The sequence below is a fragment of the Crassostrea angulata genome, unplaced genomic scaffold (assembly GCF_025612915.1).
Source record: "Crassostrea angulata isolate pt1a10 unplaced genomic scaffold, ASM2561291v2 HiC_scaffold_59, whole genome shotgun sequence".
Lineage (NCBI taxonomy): Eukaryota > Metazoa > Mollusca > Bivalvia > Ostreida > Ostreidae > Magallana > Magallana angulata.
In genome coordinates, this window is record NW_026441614.1 from 54,522 (window position 1) to 65,987 (window position 11,466).

General features: G+C 35.7%; 1 protein-coding gene across 1 annotated transcript; it reads right to left on the reverse strand.

Moving 5' to 3' along the window:
* Positions 1-4,657: 4,657 nt before the first annotated feature.
* LOC128168860 (uncharacterized) lies at positions 4,658-9,586 on the reverse strand. The gene has a single exon (XM_052835017.1). The coding sequence runs from the start codon at positions 9,584-9,586 to the stop codon at positions 4,658-4,660; it is 4,929 nt and encodes a 1,642-aa protein (XP_052690977.1).
* Positions 9,587-11,466: the final 1,880 nt, after the last annotated feature.

Sequence of the window (11,466 nt, forward strand, 5' to 3'; positions counted from 1 at the left end):
TGGGTATGAATTTTCATTCAAATTCTTCATACGTTTTCATCTGTATCTTTTTATCAGTTGATATTTTGTTAAGACATATATAACAAAAATAGTAGATAATTTAACGTTCTTTCCAACAAAATCAAGAAAAAGGGGCTGGCCCCTTAAATTAGGGGCCAAGACACTCGTAAACTCTATTGCAAATAACGTAAAAACGATCAAAATTTTGTAATGCAATATAGAAGCAAAGTTGTTGATTGTAGCAATATTTATCAGCTAAAATCATTTTCACACCCATTTATGACGTAATTAGGGATTTTAAGGGGCCAAAGTACTTAAACTTTGATGCAATATATCTAGAGAAGGAAACATATTTTGTTAGGCAATGTAGAAAAGAAAATGTTTGCATTGATAATTCTAATCAATTCCACTAATCAAAACTCCAAAGTCTGTCCCCATTAAGGATCTATAGGGCTGGCCCCTAAAATATTCAATCATTTGTATCTCAAAAATGAACAACAATTTTAGATGGGTGTAAGAACAAAAAATGTTAGTATTCGTGAGAACTTTCGATTGAACTCAAAAAACAGGGGCTGGCCCCTTAAATGAGGAGCCAAGACACTCGTAAACTATATTACAGATAACTTGAAAACAAGCAAGATTTCAAATATCTTTGGTACTTAGCCTTTTTTACAAAATTGATACCAGCGAGATTTTAGTCACTGTAAGTGATTGAGACACAAACTTTTATAAATGATAGACAATCGATTGAAAATATATTTAACGGGTTTTCTTTTGTCAACCGTCACTTCCGGTACTCACCAGAAGAGTTCAAACAATTCATTTTTTTCACAAGTTTAACTGATTATCTTTGATGTTTCATCTGCTATGATTAACAGTAGTGTACACTAAACATATGTATAAAAAACCCTAGCTTTTATTTTCATAAACCTCTTTTGTTCGTCCGTTTTCGGTCTCGAGACAAAAAAACCTAGATTCACCAAGATCGCAGATTTGGCAGAGAATATCGATATTTCATCGTATCATATGAAAACAAAATCTGACGGAAGACCTACTCGTTACTCGTAACGAGATCTAGTTAAGGTCTTCCGTTTCCAACGGAAGACCTTATAGTTTTCGTACGATTTCTTATTATTATTATTATTTTTTTCCACAAATTTTGTGCACGCGATTTCTCAAAAACTATTCGACCGATTTCAACCATTTTTTCACAGAAGATGAGACTTCAAATAAACTTCATACATTTTTGAGATTTTTTCTGTCGTCCCTTCCGGTACCGATTTATCGGCCATTCTGCACATTTTTACGACCTTTATTGTGCAGAGCTGATCTCAGAAACTATCATAGATATGATTATGAAATTGTCAGGATAGGTAGTCTATAGTTTGAAGTTGTGCACTATTGTGTTGTTTTACGCAAGTGGCGCTATTTCTTAAAGCTCGCCTAGGCACAAAAATTGGGTACGAATTTTCATTCAAAATTTTCACACGTTTTGATTTGTATTTTTTTATCAGTTGATATTTTGTTAAGACATATATAACAAAAGTGGTAGAAAATTGAAAGTTCTTTCCAACAAAATCAAGAAAAACGGGGCTGGCCCCTTTATTTAGGGGCCAAGGCACTCTTAAACTCTATTACAAATAACTTAAAAAAAATAAAGATTTTGTAATGCATTATAGAAGCAAAGTTGTTGATCGTACCAATATCTATTAGAAAAAATCATTGCCACGCCCATTTATTACGTAATTAGGGATTTTTAGGGGCCAAAGTACTTAAACTTTGACGCAATATAACTAGAGAAGTAGAAATATTTTGTTAGACATCATAGAAGAGAAAATGTTTGAATTTATGATTTAAATCGATTCCTTTTATCAAAACACGAATTTCTGTCCCCATTAAGGATCTAGAGGGCTGGCCCCTAAAATATTCAATCATTTGTATCTCAAAAATGATCAACAATTTTAGATGGGGGTAAGAACAAAAAATGTGAGTATTCTGAAGACCTTTTCAGAGAAATCAAGAAAAAGGGGCTGGCCCCTTAAATTAGGGGCCAAGGCACTCGTTAACTCTATTACAATTAGCTTAAAAACGATAAAGATTTCGTAATGCATTATAGAAGCAAAGTTGTTGATTGTAGCAATATCTATCTGGAAAAGTCATTGCCAACCCATTTATTACATCATTAGGGATTTTTATACATTATCTGAAAGTGTTTGTGTGTGTGTGTGGGGGGGGGGGGAGAATTGTGAAATTGTTTCGATTATTCATGGTATGATTTAAAACCGAAATCGCAAGGAAGACCTACTCGTTACTCGTAACGAGATCGTATCTAGTTATTATTAAGGTCTTCCGTTTCCAACGGAAGACCTTATTGTTTTCGTACTGTTTATTATTATTTTTTTTTTCCAAATTTTGTGCACGCGATTTCTCGAAAACTACTCAACCGATCTGAACAATTTTTTCACAGATGATGGGAAATTATCTGAATTTAATATGTTTTTGAATTTTTTGTCGTCGTCACTTCCGGTCCGGATTTACGGTCGATTTTGTAATTTTTTACTACCAATTTTGTGCAGAGTTGATCTCGGAAACTATAAGAGATATGACTTTGAAATTTTCAGGATAGGTAGAGCATGGTTTGAAGTTGTGCACTATTTAGTTCTTTTGCACCAGTGGCGCTATTCCTTGGAGCTCGCTTAGGCACAAAAATGGGGTACAGATTTCGAATCAAAATTTCCATATGTTTTGATCAGTATCTTTTTATCAGTTGATATTTTGACAAGACATATAGAATAAAAGTAGTAGAGAATCAAAAGTTCTATCCAATAAAATCAAGAAAAAAGGGGCTGGCTCCTTTAATTAAGGACCAAGAGACTCGTAAATTCTATTACGAATAACTTGAAAACGATAAATATTTTGTTATGCATTATAAAAATCAAAGTTGTTGATCTCTACATTATCGGTTTGAAAGAGTCATCGTCAGGCCCATGTCTGACGTAATTAGGGTTTTTATTCTTTATCTTCAATTTTTTTTTTTTTTCGGGGGGGGGGGTAATTTTGAAATTGTATCGATATCTCATGGTATCATTTTATCTAAAAAAAAAAATCGGACGGAAGACCTACTCGTTACTCGTAACGAGGTCGTATCTAGTGATACCAAATCCTGCACAATCTTCTACAAAAATCGTTATGTGCATGGCGTTTAAGAGTGGTAGACAATAAGTTGAATAATGTTGTCTGAGGTGGGATTGGAACGCAGAGAGTGCAATCAAAACCACTTAATTCATGGACGTGAGAGTGTGTTAATGCCACGGTAAGGACATAAATAGAAAGGTCAGGTCTAAATAATGTTAGTAATTGATTGAACAGTGGGGAACATGTCAGTTTCAAAAGCTGCGATCGGAAAGCAAACCGAAAGTAGAAATCGCGGGTTCAGTTTACACCAACGCAAGGATGTCGATAAACAATTAGTTATGCATTCTGCACATGTATTTCTGCTTTAAAAGTTTTTTTCACGTCGTTTACAAGGATAATCTACTGTTTGAATTAAATGGGATTGATATAATTATGCTTGATAAATGAAGAAATGACAAAACACGTAACATGTAAATTTATTCAGTATAAAATCGATGACTGTAATTTTCACAGTTTCAACATTCAGAAATAATGCATATTTTTTCTGATTTAACAAAATACAAAAAATATACATGCATCTGAATAGTTATACGTTTGCTTACATCCCGTGCACTGTGTACATTTTGATTCCCCGTACAATCAATACGTGCTGTTTGATTTCAGGATTTTAATTATAAATTGTTCATTCTGCTTAACATTTGGCCGACAATAAGAATGAGGTCCGATGTACATTTACATGAGTTTTTATTTAAAATTGAGTGAAGGATCGGGAGTTTCAAATTTTTCCCCTACAGATCAAGCCATACACGGCAGCTGAAGATTCAATAGTCATTTTTAGTCGCCTTAAACTCCTAAAAGGTGTCAAAAAGTAACCCCCGGACCACATTTTTTAAATTCGTAACTCGTAGGTTGCACGGACTTCTAAGTGCATGATCTACACATTGTAGTATTATGTTTGAAAAAAATTTAAAGAACTACAATCAATAAACATACGGTAAAATATGATATATTCTTTGAAATAATTTCCACGGTATCCTTATTATTTTGGACTGATTTTGGTGCCTTATTCTCTTGCACATCGAACAAGGGTGTTGTTCAGAGTGCATAACGTCAGAATGATTTTAAAGACCCCATCGGTACTACATTCATCACACTAGACAAAGGATAGTAAATCCAAGAAAGTAACATCGTTTTCATCGATCAGTCTCTACAAAAATACTCCTGCGGTCATTCAGCATGGTTTGCGCATTTGCGATGTTATAATAAACACAGGAAAACGTTCTACAATTATCGAGGATTTTTTAAATACATGTGCCTGGATTTCAGTCCGTTCTGTTTTGTTGTTTATTGGATATTCCCTACCAGTGTATTGGTTGTTATATATGTCATCAAAATAATGAAAAGATATTTTGTTTTAATCTGAGCAAATATTGAAAAAAAAATTGAAAGTAAAAAAAATGTATCTTCTTTATTATATGGAACAACAATTGACTGTTCTTTTATTTAGTCTTTATTTAGTCGACTACCGCTGAATATTTTGGAAGTACACCTTGATAGCATCGTGATAACTGAAGTAAACAGGAACTTTCACAACCTTAACGGACAATCCTTCAGTAACATAAATATGATCTAGGATAGTCCCACTTTCAGTTGTGGAAAAGTCAACTCTTTGTTTAAACCCCTTTGACTGAAGAAAACTCGTAATTGGTCCATTTGTCCTGGCATCTTCGTTGAAATCTCCAATTACAACACACTGAAATCCACGTTCTTGGTAAACTATTACAACTTTCTGAAGAGCATCTAGAAAAAAGCTGACGTTAATGATGCATGGTCGGTAGATCACTATTATGATGATGTTCTCTTTGCAAAGCTCTAACGTCATTCCTTCAATATTCTTAAGGGGAAGTTCATGAACTCTGATATTTTCCTCTTTTCTTTGAAACACACCTATTCCCCCGCCTCTGGCTTGGCTTAATTTACAAAAAGTGTTTGATGAATCATCATAACACATTCCCCTTGAAATGCTGTAAAAATTAAAGCCCGGAATTTCATATTCTGACAAATCATCCTGATCTTTGAGCCACGTCTCTGTTAAACATATAAAATCTGCTTTGCTGAGTCTGTTGTCTGATTTGATGTCCTGTATATGTGCCCTTAGACTTTGTACATTAAGAAGAATAATTGTTTTGCATTCCTCAGTCTGTATTTGTCCAATGTCACCTACTGCGTTTGGTACAAATTTTTCCATGATGCTCAATGATGTTTTAACATCTGGATCAGCGTAGATTTTCTTCTTAAGTTTATCCTCATCTGTTGTCTCTATAAATAACCCATCCTTTGAGGTTACTCTACTAATAGCTACATAAGCCTGACCAGCAGCAAAAGTACGATCCAAATTGACCACTACCTTTTCTGTTGTCATTCCTTGCACTTTGTGTGCTGTGCATGCCCAAGATAGTTTCAGAGGAAATTGCTGTCGAACTACATTTTTAGTATTCTTTTCCTTGATTTCTTCCTGCATTCTTTGAATCACGATCTGATTTCCGTATAATGTCGTTGTTCCATGTAGTCTACCGATTTGTTTACTGTCAAATATTACTCCAACTCCTTGAATGTTTTTTCTCTGATGATCTCTTGCAAACTCAAAATGCGATATGTAACCCATTGCACCATTCACAAGTCCATCTTCGACATTAACATTTCTTGTAAGCATAACCCTTGCATTAACGGCTAAAAGCAGTAAAGATGACAGTCCATCTGTTTTGGTTGTGACCAGTGGTTTCTCACGTAATTTTAACCTTCCTGTTGTCTTGTCTTTTTGGTAATCCTCTGCATCTACCTCTATCAAATCTACACAGCATGTTTGCAACTTTTCAAGATTGAAATCGTTTACCTCTTCGTTTGTAGAATAAACGTGCAACACGTCATCTGGACCTTCCCTGATGCAATCTCTTAGTGACGTCAAAGCTTCGTTCGATATTTGTTCATCAATTGTTCTAACACGCAAAGAATTCAAAACGGCAGCAAATTCAACATCCTCCTTCTGACGCATTATTTCGTCTAGCTCAATGATTTTGAAGAAATCTAACCAATAGTCAACAGGGTATGCGTCATTTACCTTATACAACCTTTCGTCTTTTCGTTGTTTTACAGGCGGAAGTTGGTAGAAATCACCTACAGCAATAACAGAGATACCACCAAATGGTTCCTTGCATTTTTTAATTTGGACGAGTCGTTCATGTATGTAATACATCAGACGTTTAAAGACCATGGATACTTCATCTATGATCAATATTTGCACGTTTTCTAATTTGGACCTAATTGCATTTAAAGTTTGCTCCTTCAAAGGCTCATATGGAATGGGAAGCGCTTTTGTCAGTGAGAAAACATGATGTATTGTGCTTCCTCCAATGTTAAAGGCAGCCGTTCCCGTGAAAGCAGTTAGCAGAATTGATATGGCGTTGGGTGTGGGCAATGTCTTTCCAAGAAGTCTTGAGGCTTCGAAATGAATGGCTTTGATCAAGTGACTTTTTCCTGTTCCTGCTCCGCCCGTAATAAAAATATGAAAAGGTTCTGGTTTTCCTTGTGATATTTTCTTCAGACACCATTCGCGTACTGAATAAAAGACCTCTTTCTGTTTATCGTTTAAGCTTTGCAGTAAAGGTAAAATCTCTTGCCTTGAATTCGAAGCTTCCCTGATATGATATATAAAATCTGAAGGATATTCTTCTTCAACTTCTTCAGTTACTTCCTTCATTGTATTGTCTTCTGTGTCTAATTTTGATTTCTGAATTAAACACTCTTCCCGCTTCATTTCGGTATCGGGACAAAGACTTGCCCATGCATCTTCAGGCTCGCCGATCATTTCAAATATCTCTACGGCATTTTCAATTGCTTCTTCGTCTTTTGAAAATTGATTTCGATGCTCATTGACTACATTCTTCACTGCCTGCAAATCGCCACCTACTCTGACAAACCCATTGTTATAGAATGACTCATAGAGATCAAAACCTGGTGGTTTTAGTTGATTTTGATTAATATAGGGCAGAAAGAGTTGAAGTATTGATTGAAAATACTTCTCTGGTGCACTTTCAGCATTGAATCTTGGGTATCTTATGACAGCTGGTTTACCCCTTGTTCTTTTCTGGATAACACCTTTTCCATTTCGCAATTCGTATACTCCTTCCTTTTCAATCTGTGGAATTTGAGATTTTGCAAGTACCCTGAACTCGGAGCAGAACTCTGCAAGGCACATCTGAATGAAATAGTCAGTCTGTGGGCGATTTTCATATCTTTCTACAATATTCGTCATCCAAATGTCTTCCTCGTCTTCATCGCCTTCACATTCGTCCGACTGTGATCGTCGTTTTCTTTTCAACTGTGAAAGAGGTTTGCTTAAACGCGTTGGATTTTCCCCAACAGGAATAAACATTACTTTCCTTGAGCACTCTTTCATTTTTAAATTGCATACTCTGTACACTGCCTCTTGTGCACTGACTTCTCTATGGTTTAAATAAGCCGATCCTATTTTCTTAATAGTTTGTTTAGCACTAAGATTTCCTTCAGTTGCCTCGATCTTTGTTTGTTTTAATAACATGCCCATTTCCCGTTCTGATTTTGAGATGTACGAAATAATGTACACAATGCAGCTAAATGGGTCAAGAACATACTGAATGTCCATATTGGCATCCCAGCATTTGAGGAGACATTCGTTGTATTGATTTGTCCACATTTCCTCTGGGTCCCTCTTCAAAATTGTTGTTGTTCTTGATGTCAGTGCTCTATGTGCGATCTCGTACTCTTCTTGCGACAGAGATAAATCTGTGAATATCTCCTCTGTTGTCTGAAATTCGCTGTTATTGTCGAGAACTTTATTCCAAACCTTCAGTAAAGTATCCTTAGCTTGTGATGTATTCATTTGCGTGTTCGTTTGAAGATTCTCTGGATCTTCCTCACATCGTTCAGCGATAAAAGTTCTTTCTGATGGCGGTCTTGGAAAGTTGAACCTGCATTCTGTTCCCTTTTTTCTACACGATTTAGAGTGAGTTTTGCTATGTTGTTGTACACTTAACACAGACTGTCTTAATTCTTTTTCATCATCTTCGGATGGTAGGGAACATGTCACATACTTGTCAATGAATTCACATACACGTTCGTCACTATCCTTCCCAAATTTTGGTGCGTCATCAACCCAATATAAGCAATGCATGTGTGGGGAACCTCTTTGTTGGAATTCAACTCTTACAAAGTAGTCAACAACATTACCTATAGGATTGGCTGGTGCCATAATGACTTCTCTTTGGAATACATGAAATCTGTGTTCAAACATTCTGGCAACAGTGACTGGATTTCTTCTAAGAATATCACTTTTTTCAGACCAGTCTAATTCAGAAGGATTTCTATTGTCATCCTCATGATGCAAAATGCAACCGACTATTTCATTCCATCTGAATTCAGCAGCCGAAAACGAACAAAACCAAGTAGGGATCCCTAATTGTCGGAGCATTGCAAAAAGATTTTTCTGTGTTGTAGACCAATACGCAGGTGTTCCTCTTATTGGTTGCATGAATCGCAAAGCTTCGTCATTTCTGAGAAGTTTTGAGAGCACGTCTGGGTCTTGTAGCATATGTGATGTCACCATCTTTCCATCGTTAGTTTTAGACAAAGACTTCCGAATTGAGATTTGTGTTTTCTCTATCACCTGTTTCAATTCTGACATAAATTGCGCAAAAAATATGTAATTTGTATCCTTTGCGAATCTATTGTCTGTATTCATAAGTCTGTTGTTGAAATATCTGGAAAGTGTGATCCTTTCATCTCTCTCCTCATTCCACGAGAATCTGCCAGATGGAAATAAATGTGGGAATGACTTCGCTTCATTTCCTTCGTCTTGTAACATTCTAACAGGATTTTTTCCTTCACCTGGTGCAATATTATAGACCTCGTCAAAGTAATGATCAAGGACTTCTTGCGCTATGTCAACAGGTTGTAAACATGTATCCGTTGCGACTTCTTGGTCATGATTTTTCTCCATTTCTGACTTTTCTTGATTGCTTTCACTAATTTCAATAGTATCGTTTAACAAACAATGATCGTCATTGTCAGTCCAATTACTGTTAATAGAAACGTCTTGGTACCATTTATTGTTTTCTTTCAAAAAGTCAAGAGCAGCCTTAATGTGTCGTGGAGTTACGAATTGGTATTCGAAGTATCCTTTGTACGATAGCTTGCGTTTGAGTTTCACCCTCAGTAAAAGATTGTCATCAACGTTCAGTGGTAAACTGGTTGTTTTCTTTAAGTTTGACGGCACGCACACTACAGGTCCGTGTACATTTCTTTGTCCACCTTGTGGAAGAGCCATGACTTTCATAAAAGGAATGTGTAGAGCAATGAGGTGTTGTTCTAAGGAATTCAAATCACTTAGCTCTGGTGGAATTTCCTCAAGTGACATTTTATTAATTGCAGCTTCTTGTGGGATTTTTCCACTCATGATTTTTCTGTGACATGTAAAACATACCCACATAGAAGATCTGTGACAAAAGGTTGTACACGACACGCCACACTGGTGAACATATTTGTCATTTATACACTGATTGGCCACATCTTTTGCTTGCTGGTTTATTGTATACATTTCATGTGTACATCCACGAACTTGGTTTTCGAACAGCAAACGATGACAACAACAACATGTGTACTCTGGTCCTTGTTTTACGATATGTTTAAACAAGTTCACTACTTCACGTTCACCTTTCAATTTCTCCATCCGTTCTTGTCTTTTTTTCAAAACGTTTTCTTTTTTTCGTCTTTTTGCCTCTGAACTCAAATGATAACTCGCTTTGCTTGCAACTCAAATGACCTTTCATTTGATACCATGAAAAAGGGGCTGGCCCCTAATATTTGGGACCTAGAGGGCTCTAAAGTCTTTTACCCATAACTTTTTACCGAGGGATATTTTGTTATAGATTATAAAAGCAAATATGTTAATCTCACAGTTATGTATTCAAGCAATATAATGAATTTATGATGTGTTACGTAATTAAGGGTTTTTAGGGGCCAAAAGTCCAAAATTTCGATCACCCATATCTCAGAAAGGAAAAATATTTTGTAATGCAGTACAGAAGAAAAGTTGTTCAAAATGATGTTCTTAACAAAATGCAACCGTCAAAATTTCGTTAAACGCCCCCTAAAAGGAGATAAGGGACCGGCCCCTAAAACCTTCTTTCTCATATATCTCTAGAACGGTAACGAATTTCTAAGCACTTGTTGAACAAAATTTGTGTAGAATTAAATGACCTTTTGTTTGATATCAGGAAAAAGGGGCTGGCCCCTTCAATTAGGGGACCAAAGGGCTCTAAAGTCTTTAATCTGTAGCTCTTTACTGGGAGATATTTTGTGAAATGTTATAGAAGCAAATGTGTTTATCTTATAGTTATGTATTCAAGCAATGTAATGATTTTATCATGTGTTACGTAATTAAGGGTTTTTAGGGGCCAAAACCCCAAAATTTTGATCACCCATATCTCAGAAAGGAAATATATTTTGTAATGCAATACAGAAGAAAAGTTGTTCAAAATGATGTTCTCAATAAAATGCAACCTTCAAAATTTCGTTAAACGGCCCCTATAGGGAGATAGGGGATCGGCCCCTAAAACCTTCTTTCTCATATATCTTCAGAACGGTAACGAATTTCTAAACACTTGTTGAAAAAAATGTGTTCAGAATTAAATGTCCTTCATTTGAATCCAAGAAAAAGGGACCTGCCCCTTAAATTAGTGGATCAAAGAGCTCTAAAATCTTTTATCTATAGCCCTTAAATGAGAGCCATTTTGTGAAAGGTTATTAAAGTTAGATTAGGTATAATACGTTTATATATCCTAACAATATAATGATTTCCTCTTGCGTTACCCAATCAGGGTTTTTAGGGACCAGAGGTAAACAAGTTTGGTCTTGCTATCTTAATTGAAAGAAACGCAAGTATTTAAAAAAGCAAGAGAACTTATAAAAAGCAATACAATAAAGCATAAGTTCTCCACTCCTTTTTCCAAAACATGTTTTGTTGTCGAAAATCAAAGTCGATGATGTCATATTTCATTCTAAAAATCGAACGGAAGACCTCCTCGTTGCTCGCAACGAGATCGTGTCTAGTTATTATTTTTTTTTTCCAAATTTTGTGCACGCGATTTCTCGAAAACTACTCAACCGATCTGAACAATTTTTTCACAGATGATGGGAAATTATCTGAATTTAATATGTTTTTGAATTTTTTGTCGTCGTCACTTCCGGTCCGGATTTACGGTCGATTTTGTAATTTTTTACTACCAATTTTGTGCA

Coding starts and splice junctions, on each gene's coding strand:
- LOC128168860 (XM_052835017.1), bottom strand. CDS start 9,586: ATGTCACTTGAGGAAATTCCACCAGAGCTAAGTGATTTGAATTCCTTA.